The sequence below is a fragment of the Delphinapterus leucas genome, chromosome 15, assembly GCF_059928025.1.
Source record: "Delphinapterus leucas isolate spDelLeu-1000000601 "Yukka" chromosome 15, BTC_Dleu_Yukka2, whole genome shotgun sequence".
In the NCBI taxonomy this organism is placed as follows: domain Eukaryota; kingdom Metazoa; phylum Chordata; class Mammalia; order Artiodactyla; family Monodontidae; genus Delphinapterus; species Delphinapterus leucas.
This window is the reverse complement of record NC_143143.1, coordinates 15,715,190-15,732,778: the sequence shown is the minus strand read 5'-3', so window position 1 is coordinate 15,732,778 and position 17,589 is coordinate 15,715,190. Positions and strand designations below refer to the sequence as shown.

The 17,589-nt window shown below is 49.9% G+C and overlaps 1 protein-coding gene and 1 non-coding gene across 5 annotated transcripts in view; one reads left to right on the top strand and one right to left on the bottom strand.

Moving 5' to 3' along the window:
- The window catches only part of BCL7C (BAF chromatin remodeling complex subunit BCL7C), a 38,911-nt gene extending 21,733 nt beyond the window's left edge, over positions 1 to 17,178 (bottom strand). Inside the window, exons 1-6 of one of the 4 annotated variants that reach the window (XM_022588280.2) lie at positions 16,892 to 17,157; positions 16,262 to 16,340; positions 15,820 to 15,928; positions 15,565 to 15,726; positions 14,023 to 14,108; positions 13,274 to 13,469 (exon numbers count right to left, since the gene is read on the bottom strand). In XM_022588280.2, the coding sequence (XP_022443988.1) occupies positions 13,344 to 13,469; positions 14,023 to 14,108; positions 15,565 to 15,726; positions 15,820 to 15,928; positions 16,262 to 16,340; positions 16,892 to 16,983 (654 nt within the window). In that variant the 5' untranslated portion in view covers positions 16,984 to 17,157 and the 3' untranslated portion in view covers positions 13,274 to 13,343. Of the gene's footprint in view, positions 1 to 13,273; positions 13,470 to 14,022; positions 14,109 to 14,215; positions 14,862 to 15,564; positions 15,727 to 15,819; positions 15,929 to 16,261; positions 16,341 to 16,891 lie in introns of those variants that run through there. The other 3 variants (XM_089895905.1, XM_089895903.1, XM_089895904.1) reach the window with 3 other exon arrangements.
- Positions 139 to 211, top strand: TRNAK-UUU (transfer RNA lysine (anticodon UUU)). Its single transcript has one exon. It is a non-coding gene; the product is annotated as a tRNA-Lys (tRNA).
- Positions 17,179 to 17,589: the final 411 nt, after the last annotated feature.

The window sequence follows — 17,589 nt, the reverse complement described above, 5'->3', positions numbered from 1 at the left end:
CCTTAACTGGAATTTCTCCCACCATGGGGTTTTGAGGTGTGTAATCATTTAAACTGGAGAAAGAGTACGGTACATGTAGGGGCATAATGGGGGGGGAACTTATTTTTATTTTATTATGAAAAAGAAAATACAGGGAATTCCCTGGTGGTCCAGTGGTTAGGACTCTGCGCTTTTACTGCCGAGGGCCCAGGTTCGATCCCTGGTCAGGGAACTAAGATCCCACAAGCCACACGGCATGGCCAAGAAAGAAAGAAAGAAAGTACAGAAATACAGATAAGAAAAAATAAGAGTAACACTATATTCCTACCACCCAGAGATTCCTATTGCTAACACCTTGAATTGTTCTTTTCTATCTTTCCTAAGAGCTCAGCATGGGGCCCAGCATAGAACAGAACTTCCATGGCTGTTGAGGAATGAACCGAAATGATTCCTCACCTATAAATTAGGAGGTATGAAGTGATCTCTAAAAAAACTCCCCTCTAAAAATCTAGAAGTGTAGAGTAGGGCGGTGGATAAAAACTTGACCTCTAGTGTGTGTCTCATGTAAACATACACATTACATATACCCATCTATCTAGCACTTAACCTAGGGCCTGGCATGTTAGGAAGACCCAGTCAATGGGAGCCACTGTTATCATCATGTCCTTGCTCCCCACAAGGTTCAAGGATCCCCATCTCCTTTCCCCCAAACTCCAAGCCCCTCAGCCCACTTGCTGCTCTGAAAGCCGTGGCAGAAAATGTCTCCTTAGAGCAGACTGTGAGACTCCTTTCTTTACAGGAACACTCTCTTTACAGTGGTCTTTGAGTTTAATTTTGAAATTGAAAAAAAAAAGGAAAAAAAAAAAAAAAACAGCCTGCTTTCGTACTTCCCTGGTGGCGCAGTGGTTAAAAATCCACCTGCCAGTGCAGGGGTCGTGGGTTCGAGCCCTGGTCTGGGAAGATCCCACATGCTACGGAGCAACTACGCCCATGCGCCACAACTACTGAGCCCGCGTGCCACAACTACTGAAGCCTGCGCGCCTAGAGCCCGTGCTCTGCAACAAGAGAAGCCACCGCAGTGAGAATCCCGTGCACTGCAACCAAGAGTAGCCCCCGCTCACCGCAACTAGAGAAAGCCCGTGCAAAGCAACGAAGACCCAACGCAGCCAAAAATAAATAAAGAAAAATTAAAAAAAGGAAAAAGCCTGCTTTCATTAGAAAGTTGCGAAGAATAGGGAACACTAAAATTTTGCTGTAGATGATGGAGGAAATAGTCTGACTTCAGAGTCTGTGCTCTGTGTTCAAGATCACACGCTCTCCAATCAGACTACATGGACTCACATCTGCCTCTACTATTTACTGACTGGGGGACCTTAGACAAGTGACTTAACTTCTCCGTGCCTCAGTTTTCCCATCTGTAAAATGGACACAATAATAATACTTATCTCACAGAGTTGTTGAAATGATTTTTGTGAGGTTATGCATGTAGTTTCTTAGAGTATTACCTGGCTCAGGGTTAGCTATTTGGTTCTATATGGCCCCAAATTATTCTTAGATCTAAACTGCTTGGAGTGAGGGTTGAGATTCTCACTCAAGTTGAATAACAATGGACCCTAATTGCCTTTGAAGGAGGATAGGTGTGATTAACTTCAAGTTTGGGTCCAAGCTGAATTGCACAGCTATGTGAGGGGAGGACCAAGTATGTTTGTCTTCTGTATGCTACAGTTTTAAAGTTAAGATTTAAAAATTAAGCTCCCTCCTTTCTTTGCCCTCGAGGAAAAGAAAACTAGTTTAAATGGAAATGGGCTCTGAGTTTAATGTGCTATTAAAGCCAACAGTGAAAGAATATGAAGTGTATTAAGAAGGGTAGGAGGGTGGGAGGCAGAGGGTCTTGGGGGAGGTGATGACAAGAGATGGAAAAGTCCCCAGGCCTGGAAGGGGAGAGAGGGAGTCCTGGCACATGCCCCAAGGCTGTGCTCCATGAAACTAGCCAGTCCTAGGAGTAGGTGGCTGCCTGATATTCCAGGAATCATGGGATCCTACATACAAGGAGCCTCAGGCAGCCCTAGATTCCGGTGCCTTGCATGTGGTATGGGGCAGAAGCCATGGACTTTAAAGGACCACTGTCCCTTGGACAGCGATGCCAACAGCAGCCAAGATGAACAAGGGATTAGACCCTCCCTGGCACCAACACACACACACATACACACACCCCTAGTTATCCAGGCAACACTTCTTGGATTCTGGTGTGCCCTTGAGAGAGGAAGAAAGCCCCAACAGTGCCTGAGATGGAATCTCTGCTTAGAGTCACAAATTGGATTGTTTTTAAAAAAAATATTTGATTATTTGTTTGAAGGGATACCCAAAACAACCAGCCTGGTTCCCACATGTTTTGGTCAAACTTGGTTAATAGGTAGTCTTTGGAATTAAAGAGACCTTAGGTTAAGTCTAGGTTCCGTCACTAGCTGTGTGACCTTGGACAAGTTACCATAGTTAACTTTTCTATACCTGTTCCTTTTTCTTTTTTTTTTTAAATTTATTTGGTTGCGCTGGGTCTTAGTTGCGGCAGGTGGCCTCCTTAGTTGCAGCTCACAGGGTCCTTAGTTGTGACTTGAGGGATCCTTAGTTGTGGCATGTGGGCTCCTTATAGTTGCAGCAGGTGGGCTCCTCAGTTGCGGCTCGCAGGATCCTTAGTTGCAGTACGCAGGCTTCTTAGTTGTGGTATGCGAACTCTTAGTTGCAGCATGCATGTGGAATCTAGTTCCCTGACCATGGATTGAACCCAGGGCCCCTGCATTGGGAGTGCAGAGTCTTAACCACTGCACCACCAGCAAAGTCCCTATACCTGTGTCTTCATCAGTAAAATGATGCACTTCCTCTTACAAACTGTTAGGAGATTGAATTGGAATAATAGGGTGGTTTTCCAACTATGTCCTGTAAAGCCTCAAATCAGACAACCTAGTGTTTTCAAAACTTCATTCACATCCCATGTTCCCAGCCTTCAGACACCTGTACACCATCTCTACTATTTGCTTAATCTTGTCCTTTAAAAATATCAACTTTTAAAATGGAAAAACATTTATTCAAGAAGGAAACTTTATATCACTACCATAAACAGGAAGTACCTATCACTTACCCTAGAATGGTAAAAAATAAATACAACAAAATCAAAACGATGGTATTCAATTCTCGCTTGCGATGGTTATAGGCCAAAGCTCTGAGCTCAAGGCCTGGACTTTGTTTAAAAGAGATTATCTCAGTCATAAAAGGCCACTTATGGCTGTATATGAAATGTCCAGAATAGGCAAGTCTACAGAGACAGAAAGTAGATTAGTGGTAGTCTAGGGCTGGAGGAGAATGGGGATGACTGCTAATGGATATGGTTTGAGGGTGATGAAAATGTTCTAAAGTTGACTGTGGTGATAGCTGCACAACTCTTTGAATATACTTAAAGAACCACTAGATTGTACACGTTAAATGGGTGAATTGTATGGTATATGAATGATCTCTCAATAAAAGTTGTTAGTAAAAAGAGAAAACGGTTAAATCTTATTTTTTTTCTCCTTGAGGTAAATGAAAGGATGCAAAGATACCTGAACCAGGACCACTATTATTTAACTTAACCAGGTCGGTGAGCATCCCCCGCTCCCCATCATCTCCCTGTGGTAAGCTTCTGCCCCCTTATGAAAGGATTCAGTCATAAGCACTCAATGTTAGCTAATATTCCCCCAAGCAGATCTGCCAGTCAAGTCGCACAAACCTGGTTTATAACCCTCGCTACTCACCCACTGTCCTGCATCATGACTGTGGAGAAAATCGCCCTGAACCTCACTTTTCTTACTTGCAAAATGTGGACATCTCCCGAGGTATGTATGCACCGCTCCTGACACAGAGTAAGCTCTCAATAGTGGCTCTCATCATAAATGTCCTTAAACTCTCGGAGCAGCAGCGCTAGGAATCAAGGGATGTGGTTTTGAACTATGCCTCTGTCCGGACTAGATACACTGGTGGGAAAGCTTGTCTTTGCCATTCCAAAGTCACATTCTCTTGCTGGGCCTCGGTTTCCTGGACTGTATAATGGGGAGACAGTGGATTCCCAGGGGCAAGTAAATAAAAGAAACCGACTGTGATCGGCTAGTCCCGGGATCCTCACGCCGGCATTACAGCCGGGGAGACAAAGGCCCAGAGGGTCCAGATGCTGCCCACGGTCAAAAATGCTGGTCAGGAACTCGGGGGAAGGGGACACGTCCGCAGGTCCCGGCCTAGGTGACCCTGATCTGCTGCTGTAGAGCAAACACAACCTCGGCGGCACAATTCCCTGCTCGCGCCCCGCAGCCCTGGGAAAAATCTTGTCCGGAGCGCCCGCACCGGAAGTCCGCCGCGGCCTCTCTAGGACCCGAGCTGGGCGCTCGGTGCCCTTAACGCTTGATTCGCCGCGGGACGCCCTCCCCGCGCTCGGCCGTTTCCGAGGCGCACTGCCCTCCTTTGTTTCCGGGAACCTTCACCAAAGGCAGGAAGGGGAGCCGGGTCTGTGGGTCCAATTTTACAGACAAGGTGACTGAAGTCACACGGCAGCTGAACCAGAGCCCTGGCGCCCCATTTAGGGCTGTTTTCATTGATCCCAACCGACTCTCTCTGGCTCCCTCACAATATCTTACAATAGATACAGTAAAACCTCAGCTGGGGTTATAATCGATTACAACAGACTTTTACTTTCGTTTCTTTAGCACTGCATTTCCCAGAGTGCCTGTAGTCCTACCGGTGATTTTAAAAATTAAAGATTGGAAGTATTCGCTTCACAAAAATTTGGTTTACATACAGCTTCTCCGTGCGTGATCTGCACTTGGTTCACTCTGCTCCTGACACGGGTCAAAGATAGATGAGGAAAAGATTTAAAATATATATATATATATATATATATATATATATATGTCCCCTAAATACAAACCAGTTCCATTCCGAGAGCATGTTCTTAAGTCCAATTTGTTCCTATGTCCAACAAAGCTAGCCTAGGTACCCCAACTAACACAATTGGCTATATAGTACTGTACTGTAATAGGTTAATAATACTTTTCACACAAATAATACATAACAAACAAACACAAAAAATAAAACAATTTTACAGTACAGTACCTTGAAAAGTACAGCAGTGCACTACAACAGCTGGCATACAGGGGCTGGTATCAAGTGAACAGGCAAGAAGAGATACTGACTGGAGGAGGGAGAAGAGGTGGGAGATGGTAGAGCTGAAGGATCGTCAGCAATAGGAGATGGAGGGCAAGCTTCAATTTCACTCACGCCTAATGTTGACGGCACAGGTTCTGGTTCCTTGCTGGATTCAATTATATCAACCCTCTTGAAAAAACGATCCAGGGATGTCTGGGTAGTAGCTCTTTTTTCCTTGTTGTAGATGACATGGTAGCACTGGATTGCATGCTGAACGGCTGCTGCAACCTTCGTGTACTGTTCTACGTTCAGGTCCTGTGCCTCAAAAACTAACAGTGCCTCCTCAAATAAAGAAAATCCCCTTGCCATTTCCTGCATCGTGAATCTCTTCGGTTCTTCAGTTATCTCTTCTTCCTCTTGTCTCTCTTCGTCCTTCCTCTGGGCCTCCAATTCCATCAGGTCTTCATTAGTACAGTACGTGCCTTCATCAATGATTGCTTGAAGTGTTTCAGGAAACTCCCGGGCAGCTACCGTATCTGCACTCGCTGCCTCACCACTTCCTTTTACGTTTTGAAGGTTGGCTCTAGCCTGGAACCGATGAAGCCAGCCGGCATTAAACAATGCACCCTCTGATTCTTCGCTGTGTTTCTTCTTTGAGTCTTCATAAAGGGTTTTAGCTTTCTCTTGAATCAGCATTAAGCTGAGCGGGACTCGACGCTGATGCTGATTCTGCACCCACACTCTGAGAAGTTTCTCCATCTCCTCCATCACTTTTCCACGCTTCTTCGATACTATTGTCGACATCTTCGGCACAGCAGACTTCACATGTTCCATGATCTTGTCCTTGTTCTTTAGAATTGTGCTGATGGTTGAACGATTCATGCTATAAGAACGAGTGACATCTACCATCTTTTCACCTCGCTCCACTCTCTCAATTTTTTTTTTTTTTTTGCAGTACGCGGGCCTCTCACTGCTGTGGCCTCGCCCTTTGCGGAGCACAGGCTCCGGACGCGCAGGCTCAGCGGCCATGGCTCACGGGCCCGGCCGCTCCGCGGCATGTGGGATCTTCCCGGACCGGGGCACGAACCCGTGTCCCCTGCATCGGCAGGCGGACTCTCAACCACTGCGCCACCAGGGAAGCCCTATTTTCACTTTTGTTTCCATCATTATAGCTTGGCGCTTCTTAGCAGTACCAGCTACAACACCACTGCTTTTACACTTGCTTCCAGACATCCTGGGCTTGAAATAAAGATACTGTACCCTATACAATACTGTACAGTAAAGTGCACAAAAACACAACCACTTGTAGAGGATGCACACAGGTGACAATGTACGCCAGACACGTGAACTAATTTACGTGACTGGACGTGCGAACGCAATTCGCATCTTTGAAAGTTCACAACTTGAAGGTTCATATGTAGGAGACTTACTGTATATGGAAAAGATAATATTGGCTTCATGTTTCAGATGAGGCAACTAAGGTCTAGACAGGGAAATGACTTTCCCAAGATCACACAGTTAGTACAAATCAATTGAATCTGGAATACCTCCATTCCTATTCTGCATCCTGACCCCTCACTACACCACAGTTGCATCCCAGAGCTGACTGGAGGAACAAAGGAGGGGACAGGCAGAAGAGCCATTGCCAACAGACGAATATAAGGGAATGGAAAGTAAGTTATTGTGCTCTGCCCTTTCACTTGCCCTGTGTGGGGACCTGGGGGTCACCAACCAGTCACAGCCCTGGCTTCAACGGATGTGGGGAGTTTACCCGTTGCTGAGTATGCCTATTCCAGATACACCTTCTGAAACTGGACAAACACCACAGGATGGGTTTGGGGACCCACTCAGCCCACTGTGAGAAGGACCTGAGCTAAAACTCAGTGGATCACCTGACCTCAGTGAGGTTTTGGGTCTCCAGGAGAACAGAGAGCTGAATGCTATAGTAGAAATGTAACAGGAAAAGGAGTAGGATTTGCCAGTGGAGAAAGGGAGGTGGTCTTTCATTCATTTATCACTAACAAACGCCTACTACTTACCAGTCACTACAGGAGGCCCTGCAACAGAGATGAACAACGTGGCCTTACTCTAGCAGGGGAAAGTGACACGTCAAGTGAAAGAGGAAGTACGGTGACTAACCCAGAACGTGACCTAGTTTGAGGATCACGGGACCTTCCTGAAGGAGGTGAGATCTAAGCCAAGGCCTGAAAGATGAGTAGGCATCAGCCAGGAAGAAAGAGGAAGGGAGGAAGGGAAGGGTTTCCCAGGCAGACGGAGCAGCAAGGGCTAAGATGGGAACTAGCTTTGGCCAGCTTTGGTGTGTTTGAAGTTCCATGGGTTAGATGGTAGAGAGCTCGGGGGGAGGAGGGAGAGAGGAGGGCAGAGGCCAAACTGAGCAACTGAGCAGGGCCTGGTCTGCCATGATAAGGAGTTTGGTGCAAGAACCGCATGGGCAAAGGCAGGTGGGAAAGGGCACCGTGAGGCCCATGTGGCAGGAAGGCAGGAAGCGAGGCGAGCATCCTGGAAGAAGAGGCTGAGGAGGTGAGCGGGGACCAGGCTGGAGAGCTCAGACATTAGCCTGCAGGCCATGCAAATGAACATGAACGAGAAGAGCAAGACGTGGAGGGGTGGTGGGGACTCTAGGGACTGGAGAGCACATGCTCCATCTCCAAGGGCAGCCAGTGCCCACACCCCTAGGTAATGACCATGCTTCGTAGCAGACTCAATGTCTCAGAACTTCTGCTTTGTCAAAGGTAGCCGGGAGGCCAGATTTTTGTATGAAATCACTTAATTTTAAGTATTGGCAACACATTCAACACCAGGTAAGCCAATCAAATCATACCCATAGGCCAGTGAGTCCCAAACTTTGCAGGGTATGAGCGTCACCTGTGGAGCCAATGCCCCAGTCGCATCCTATACCAATGAAAATGTCTGGGGGTAGAAGCCAGACATCAAAATTTCCCAGGTGGTTCCAATATGCAGCAAAGTTTGAGAACCACTGCCATAGGCTGAGTATATCCTTTGGGTTGCCAGGCAAAGCCATGGGGAGCCATGGGAAGTTTTAGAGCAAGGGAGGAGCAGACCAGTTTGGAGTTTAAGGAAAATCAATTCTTAGAAGGAAGGAAGTGTAGTCTGGAGTGAGAAAGGGCCTGAGAGCCTAGGGGCAGTGGTGGGATCCCAGTTTGCCGAGAACTGAGGGATTCCCGGGAATGGAACTTGAAGGGCTAACATGGGGAAAGTCCTGGGCAAACCAGAATGCTTGGTCACCCTAGATCCTACCTCTGATATCGTTCTGTCTCCCCAGATTTCTGGGGGACCGATGCGAGGAGAGGAGAGAAGACCACAACAGGAAGCTGAGGTTTGAAAGGTCCCTGAGAAAAGGCTATCCATCTCCCTGGGATGTACTCATCCAGGGCTCTGAGCCCCAGGCCTGACAGGCTTGTGTGGGGAAACAGAAACAGGCAGAGAACTTGGACCCATCTGCTCTCCACCCAGCAGAGCAATCCTAGTCAAAGACAAGTCTATGGCATCTAACCCAGCGATAGAAAGGAACAAACTACTGATCCAAGCAACAGTGTGGATGACTCTCAGAAACATGCTGAGTGAAAGGACATGGATGCAAAGGAGCACATACATTCCATGCATGCGAAGTTTAACAACAGGTTAACCTAATCAAAACCAAAATCAGAACAGCACTGTCTCTAGGGAGCTGGGGACAGGGAAGGGGCAACAGGAGACTTTCCGGGGGGGGGATAGTGATATAGTTGATAAGGGCTTGCATCATGCAAATTATATATTTGTTGAAACTCACTGGATCACAGTTAACACCTGTGCATTTTGCTATATGAATAGTTTTGCTATATGAATACTATATGAATAGTTTTTCTTTTTACAGGAAAAGAAAAACCTATAAATAAATACTGGACTCTAGTGAAAAATGTGCATGCCGAAGTGTAGAGAGGGAAGTATACCACTGTCTGCAACTTATTTTGAAGTGTATCAAGAAAATAAGAAAGGTTGTTAGATGGATGGATAGGGCTATGTGATAAAGCAAACAGTAAAATGTTATATAGAATCTAGGTGGTAGGTACATCAGTGTTACCTGTACAATTCTTCCAATTTTGCTGTAAACTTTAAAACTATAATAAAATATTAAGGGAAAAAACCCTCTAAGTCTGATCATGTTACTCCTCTGCTCAGACCCCTTCAATAGCTCTTCATCTCACCCAGAACAAAAGCCGAAGTCCTGACAATGGCCTCCAAGCAGGATAACCTTACATCCTGGTTATCCCGTTTCACCTGTTATCTGGGGATAATTACTAATACATCCTCTTTTATCCTCAAGGTTTGAATGACAGGTTATGTGCCTGTCCTGCCGCTGAGGCCCTTGCTGACCTGACCTCACTTCCCACCACTCTCTCCCTCCTCCCTCTGCTCCAGAGGCACTGATCTCATTTCCAGGCATGTGCCCCCTCAGGGCCTTTGCACTGGCTGTTCCCTCTTCCTGGAATGCATTTCCCCCAGATATGTGCAAGGCTTTCTCCCTCACTTCCTTCAACCTTTTCCTCAAATGTCTCCTCAGTCAGGCCTCCCCTGACCTCCCTATTTGAAATTGCAATCTGCTTTTTCCCCACTTCCCTTACTCTATTTTTTCCACAGTACTTATAACTTTCTACATATAATCTGATTTACTGAAGCTAAGTTCCGTGAAGGCAAGGATATTTTTCCATCTTGTCTATGCTGTATCCCCAGGGCCTACAACAGTACCCGGCAAACAGTAAGTGCACAATAAATACACGTTGTTATGAATAAAGGAATTCCCCTGCCTTCGTGGAGCTTGCAGTCTGGTGCTGGAGACCGAAGGCAACATCGACCATCACAAGAGAATTCCTGATGCTCTGGAAACGGCAGAAGAGGGGACAGGGGGCACGAGGAGAGGAGAGAAGACCACACCAGGAAGGTGAGGTTTGAAACACAAGAAGCCATCTCCCAGATGAAGAGGGACGAGAAGGGCACTCCTGGCCGAGCAAACAGCATGAGCAAAGCCGCAGGTGTCTGGGGGTGATTATAGGCAGTTCCAAGGGTAGCTGTGCAGGGATGGGAGGAAGAGGCGGAGTGTGGTGCCATCCTGCAGGTAATGAGGGGACTGGAGGGTTCTAACCCCGGGCAGCATCATGGGCAGATTCGGGCTTCTGAGACCGCCCAGCTGCTGGGTGGACAATGCATTGCTGATGGGCCAGAGCGAAGCAGGGAAACTCACTGGTGCCTACCAGCAAAACAGTGGGGCCCTAAAGAAAGGGGCAAGTGGGAGGATTATTTAGGACAAGGACTTAACGGGACAGGGTGACTCATGGGATGTTGACTCTGACTTCTGGGTGCTCCCATCTTAGCCAACTCCTGGGATTGTGGTCCATTTCTGGGGAATCCCAGAGGGGATGCTGGGAACAGGTGGGGAGAAGGGCTAGGATGAGGATCTGTGGGACGTCTCGGTGGAGATGTCGTGAGGCATTTGGCTCTCTGAGCCTGGAGGTAGGAGGCAGAACTGGGAGGCAGAGACTTGGGAACCATTAATTCAAGGAGTAGGTGGGACCTAGCAGGGAAAGTGTTCATGAAAAGAGCTAGGCCAGAGCGAGAGATATTTAAGGGATCGGGAAAAGGAGAGAGTGACATAGGGGAAGAGAGCACTGGAGGCTAGGGCCTGAGAGCCAAGGGTGAAGAATTTCCAAAAAGAGAGTGTGGATGTGGGGAGCGGAAGGGGATGGCATGGCAAGGTGATGGTCAGGGATATGGCTATGGAAGAGGTGGCTTTTAAACCAGGTTACAGAGTAGGCTACAGAAAAGGTGAGGGCAGGCTTGGGCTAAGGGACAGCTGCCTGGGGACTGGGGCCTTGGCCTAGGAGAGGGATAGGAATGGGGAAGACTCAAACTTCAGCCTTTCAAGCCTACTCAGAAATGACTCTTCCTCCCCAGTCTCACTGGCAGGTGAGTCTCTGGCCTCTACCCCTACCCCCTAATATCCTCATCTGTAAAATGGGGTAATAGGAAAAACAGCTGCCATTTGTTGAGCACTTACTATGTACCAAGCCAAGGACTCTCTCTCCATGTATTGCCTCATTTAATCCTCACAATAATCTCACCAGGCTGATGTTACTATTATCCCCATTGTACAGATGAGAAAACTGAGGCACAGAGAGGTTAAGTCACTTGCTCAAGGTCACACAGTGAATGAATGGTGACGCTGAGATTCTAACCCAGAGCCTGAATTCTGGGCCTTAACACTGTACTAATCCATACAAAGCACTTTACATTTTACGGAGCACTCTCATCACCGCATGAGGTGATTCAGGGGAATAACGAGATGACCCACACACCCTAGAAATGGCTGAGATTTTTACCACATGTGCTGAGGCTGAATAATGGCCCTCCAAAGATGTCCAGGCCTTATCGCCAGAACCTGTGAATATGTTACTTTACATGGCAAATAAGATTCTGCCGATGTGATGAAATTAACAATCTTGAGCTGGGAAGATTAGCCTAGATTATGCAGGTGGGTCCAATGTAATCACAAGTCTTTAATAGAGGGAGGCAGGAGAGTCAGAGAAGCAGATGTGACAATGGAAGCAGAGACAGAAAGGGAGTTTGGACGATGCTATGCTGCTGGATCTGAAGATGGAGGGAGGGGCCATAAGGGATGCAGGTGGTCTGCAGAAGCTGGAAACAGCAGGCAAACAGATTCTTCCCTACAGTCTCTGGAAGGAACCAGCCCTGTCGACATTTTTACTTTAACCGACTGAGAGTAATTTTGGACTTCTAACCTCCAGAATGCTAAGATAATACATTTGCATTGTTTTAAGCCACTAAAATTGTGGTAATTTGTTAGGCAGCAACAAGAAATGAATGTACCACATCACTGCACACCTGGCTCCCCTGGCCAGCCTGGCTCAAATATTACTACTGAAGCTGCTGGAAACACCCTGAATATTTTAAAAAGTTCTTTAAAGCTTCAATTTGGTCTTCTCTGAACCTCAGTCTCTTCCTTTGTTAGAAATAAAAATAGGGAAAAAAAATAAAAATAAAAATAGGGCTAATACACCTGACTCTGGCTCTCTTGCAGGCAGAGTGAAGGTACCCTTATATTATTTGAAGTTTCCCACTGCAGCAGATCAGGCCTAGTTATTGTCCCCATTGCTCAGATGAACAAACTAAGGCTCAGAGAGGGGAAACAGCCAGCATGGAGCCACACAGCTAGTGAGTAACAGAGCCAGGACTTTAACCAGGACTTCTGACTTCAGATCTACCACACTGAGGTACATGTCTCAGAGTCATGCTTGTGTGCCACCTACTCAGAGAAGCCTTCCTGGAGAGCCTCAGCCCATTCATTAATTCATTCATTCACCAAACAATTGCTATGACTGCTCTATGCCTAGTGTGCTGCTAGGCAAGGCTGGGACCAAGCTCTGCTCTCAGGAGCCCACAGCCTAGTGGATGAGATAGACACACAAACCAACCATCCCCAAACAGCCTGATAAATGCTGAGACAAAGGGAAAGGAGCACACGGGGTTGTAGGAGCCCGAAGGGGAGAAACTCACTGAGCCTGGGGAAGGCTTCCTGGAGAAGGTAGTGACTGAGCTGAAGACAAGCAAGATTCAACCAGAAGTGTGGGCAGGGGCTCCAGTGGAGGAATGGCTAAGCAGAGGCAGGGAGGAACGATGCTTTGGTTCCTGAGGGCAGGGAATGGGTTGGGTCATCCCAGGCCCCAAAGTCCCTCTGGGCTTCTGTGTTCCTGTGTGTGAATGGGAATCACGGGCCTAGCTGCCCAGAGCTTTGGTAATTGCTGGGCCCAGGGTAGGGCTGAGCAGGAAGAAAAGGGGTCCTGGGATTCCCAGAGCAGGAGAGCTGAAGGAAAGGTAAGGGCTGAAGTCAAAGGTAAGGGGGACAGCACAGGGTGGAGGGAGTGCTGGGGAGGCAGGGTCCTGGCTCAAACCCCTCTTCCATGTCTGACTCAGGGTGTGACTACAGGTAGGTCCTCTCAGAGCCTCAGTGACCCCATCTGAGAAATGGAGCGTGAGACAAAACTGTCTCCAAAGACCCTCCCCAGCCCTGACGGGGAAATGACATGACACAAAATTACAAAAGGGTCTTTATTTGTAAAAAGCCAAAGGGACCCCTGGGGCGACAGGACAGGCAGGCCGGCTTCTCAGGGGTCAGGGGCATTTGGGCAGATGCGCTTGAGTGGGGGGGCGCCCTCCGAGTCCTCTGTATCACCCTGGGCTGCCTCGGGGACAGGTGGCACTGGCTCAAAGACGGGGTAAGCTTCAGGGGCCTGGAGAGGAAGGGTGGACAGGCATGAGCTCCACCCAAACCCAGGAGTGCAGCCTCCTAGCCTATGCCTTCTCGAAAGCCTCCACTCCACTCCCCTCCCGGACCCGGGAGTCTAGCCCAGGGCCAGGGCCCCAGGACGCAGATGAAGTAGGGCACCGGAAACAACAACAACACCGTTTGGGGGAAAGAAGTTGATATTTGATATTTCTCGAAAACGTATCACAGTAGTCCTTGTGGGAAACGTCAGAAGTTTGTGGGGGACTTTCTTAAGCTAATTACATTCTTAGGATTAAAAAAAAAAAATACTTGGAGGTGCACCATGATCTTTTCAGGCTTTTAATGGTCTCAAATCAGCCCCAATCCAGCCTGCAGGATTTTGTTTCTAAAACACCCTTTTCTTTTCAGTCCCAAGAACCCAGCCTTATAGCCTTTAGCTGTGTCCAAGGTCTACATTTCCCACCCAGACCTCAAGAGTGCAGCCCCCAAGGCTTTGGCTACCCCAGAGCCCCCATTCCCTCCAAGACCTGGGAGTCCAGCCTCCTGGCCACTCTCACCTCAGCCTCCAGCAATTCCGGAACAGGCTCCTCCTTGGTCAGCATTGGAGGTTCATCGGTGCCACCCGCAGTTATGCCCCCAGGATCTGGAACATGAAATTAACAGGTGTTCCCTGAACAGCTGCTCTGTACCACAGCACAGACCAAGAGGGAAACACACCAATCACATAAGCCCGCGGGCTGTGGGAGCACTGAGTGGGGAGCCAGTCACCTGGCTGCAACCCAGGAAGAAAACACAGGAAGGACATTTAGGTGGGATCTTGACGGGTGAGTAGATTTGATCAGATAGACAAATGGGGAGCTGGAGTACATTTCAGGCAGAGGGAACAGAAGCTTGGCAAGCCCAGATTCTGGGGTTGGACTGCCTGGGTTCGAATCCTGACCCTGGGCAAGCGGCTTAATCGCTCTAAGCCTGTTTTCCCACCTGTAAAATGGAGATGATTACGGCAATTACCACGTGAGACTGTTGTAAGAATTAAATGAGATAACACAGGAAAAGCCATTAGTACAGGGCCCCGCACACAGGAAGCGCTCGATAAATGCCAATTATTGTTTCTTTATTAGTAAAGGTACACAAGAGTGTGGTATGATCTAGACAACACAGAACACAGGCCCAAGCTATGGTGTTCTTGGAAGGGAACAATGAGGTCAGCAGGGGACAGTTCACGAAGGGCCCGGAGTGCCAGGCTGAGAAGTCAAAGGTCACAGGCAGCCATTGAAGGCTTTGAAGCAGGAAAATGACCTCGTCAACCTTGTGCTCTGGTAGCTGTGTGGGTCCAACTGGAAGACAGGAGGCCCAGGAGGCTGGAGCTGGGTGCGGGTGAGAGAGATGACAGAGCCTGGGAAGGCAGACACATTGGGGAGGTGAATCTGACCAGATAGGGGATTGACTCTATGGGAAGAAAGAGGAGCTGAGGAGGACTCATACCCCAGATCCTGGCTCACTGGCTGTGTGAGCTTGGGCAACTTACTGAACCTCTCTGGGTTTCGGTTTCTCATCTATAAATGGAGATCACAACCCTCACAGGGTTGTTGTAAGGATTAAATGAGATAAAACATGGAAAGTGCTTAGAAGGGTGCCTGGCACACAGTAAGAGCTCAATAAGTATTAGCTGTTATTATCACTTATTATTAATCACTCTTACGATTATCACGATTACTTATTCCTTAGCAAATATTTATTAAGCACCTACTATGTGTTCCATGGTGTTCTGAGGATACAGCGGTGAACAAGATTGATATGGGCCCAACATTCAGGAAGTGACATGAGGTGGGAGTGGCAGAGAAAGATACTTAACTAGTAAAAAGCTAAATTTACATGAAAACCTCAGACAGTGCTAAGTTATCCACAGATGCCAAGAAGCCAGGGGAAGGAGATAGATAGTCCCTAGAGGAAGGGCGGTGACTTTCCACAGGACTCAGGGAAGGCCTCCCAAGGAGGCAACACAGGAGAGGGAGCAGGTCGAGGGGTAAGCTGGTGGCTTCGACCTTGGAGAGAACAAGATTCAGAAGAGAGGGCTCCTGGGAGGCACCTGGTCCTACCTCTCTCCTGGCCCAGCTGTGGGGGCTGAGCATCCTCCGGGACCCCTTCTGGTGGTCCAGCAGGTGACACAGGGCGGCTGGGCTGGGGGGTGCCCCCAGGGCTGGGATCGGTGCCCTTTTGCAGGGAGCCTTCCGAATGGAAACTCTGGTTACTGTTCTCATCTGTGGGAGCAAAAGCCAAAAGGGTTGGGCCTGAGGCCTCCAGCCCCCTCCCTCAATCCACACAGCCCCCCACATCTCAGCATCCCTACATACCATTGAGATCGAGCAGGATGAGAGGGCCACCCGCTCGGGGACTGGCGCCCCTGCCCCTCCGCTCCCGGCCTCGGGATCTCTCTGCCCCGCCACCTGCCCTCCGTCGCTCCTGGGGGTTAGAGGGCTAAGGGTCAGAGTCAGCTTTCTAGTTAGCACTTGCAAAGCCCCCACTGTACAAATAAGGAAACTGAGGCACAGAGAAGCAGAAGGCCCTGCATGAGGGGACAGGCTGTGCACACTGGGTTAGGTCTTGAACTGGGGTGGGGTGAGCGGGGTCTGGTGTAGGGAGAGGGGGAAGAGGCGGAGTTGCTACTAATTGTTAACATCTGTCCAGGCTCCTGCATTTGAGGTCTGAGTGGGGACTGGAGGTGGAGGCCAGGGTGGGGAGGGGCTTGCCTGAGGCTGCACAGAGGAAGGGCCTGGTGTGGGAGAACTTGCTCACCTCCTCCTGGGGGTCCACCACTGGCACCCACTTGAAGATACGAAGGGAAGTGTCGCCCACAGTCACCCAGCGCTTCTCCCTGTGGGACGGTGGGGGGACTGGGTCAGAGAGGCCTGAGGAGAGAGCCACCCCAGAAGCTGGACACATCTGGGGATACCTGTAGAGGTGGTGGTGGTGCCGGAGGGAAGGGGCAGTTTTGCTAATGGGACATAGTTAGAGAGAGAAACCCTGCAGACCCGAGGGTATAGATGGGGGGTGCCTCTAGAGAGAGAGTGTGACTTGGGGTCATGGCTCTGCAGACCCCTGGGGTATATACGTGGAGAGCGCGACTATGGGCCGGGCTGGGGACCAAAGCAATGAAGATCACTCTGCATACTTGCAAAAGGAGTGTCAAAGCTTCAGGGGGCGGGGCATAAATGGGGGCTCCAGCCTCGGGAGGGCAGGGCTGGGGAACACGCTTTGTAGACCCCAGGGTGTAGCCAGGAGAAGGAAGATAGAGCCCTGCAGATCCAGGGCGCAGCTGGGAGGCACACCTAACACCTGGGGTCCACAGCTGGCGAAGGGGGGTAGACGTATCTGGGGGAGGAGTGGCCCATCGTGTCCCGTCCCTGGCCCCGGGGCAGCGCTCACCATCTCCGGACCTTCTCGATGGTCGCCATCACCTTCTTGATGTCATCCTTGGCCCGGCTCCGGGTCTCGGCCCGCACGGTCCGGCCGGCCATGCTGGCGGGGCTGGGGCCGAGGCCAAGCCCGCGGTTGGGCCGCCTCCCGTCCGGCTGGCTCAGGCTCGGCGCCAGGCCGGGGCGCCGCTCTCTCGGCCTGTCTTCTCTCCGGGAGTTGGCCGCGCCCTCCCTCGCTCCCCAAGGTTTCCGCGAGTCCCCGCCCCGCTTCCTGCCGCCGCGCCCCGCCCCGGCCCGTCCCCGGAGCGGCCGGGCGGCGCGGGAGGCCAGAGCCCAGGCCTGGAAGCCGGCCGACCCCGCCCCGACCGGGCCCGCCCCCTCGGGGCACCCGGACGAGCAGCGCCCCCTGCCCGCCGCCGAGAGGCAGGTTGGGGGCCGCTGGGCGACTGGACGCGCGCGGTGGGGCTGCGGCCTTGCGTTCAGACCACGTGGGCGCCAGGGGGCGCGAGAGGTTGTGTGTCCTGTGTGCTACCGCTGCGCGTGGGATCGTCCCTGGAACGGGGTGTGTTGTGCGCGTGTGCGCGTGCGTGGGTGTGTGTCCCCCTCGCCAGGCTCTCTGGTTCTACAGTGTTCAACTACCCATTCATTCAACAGTCTACTGACTGAGTGCCAGTTACGTGCCAGACACTGCAAATATGACTGACGCTC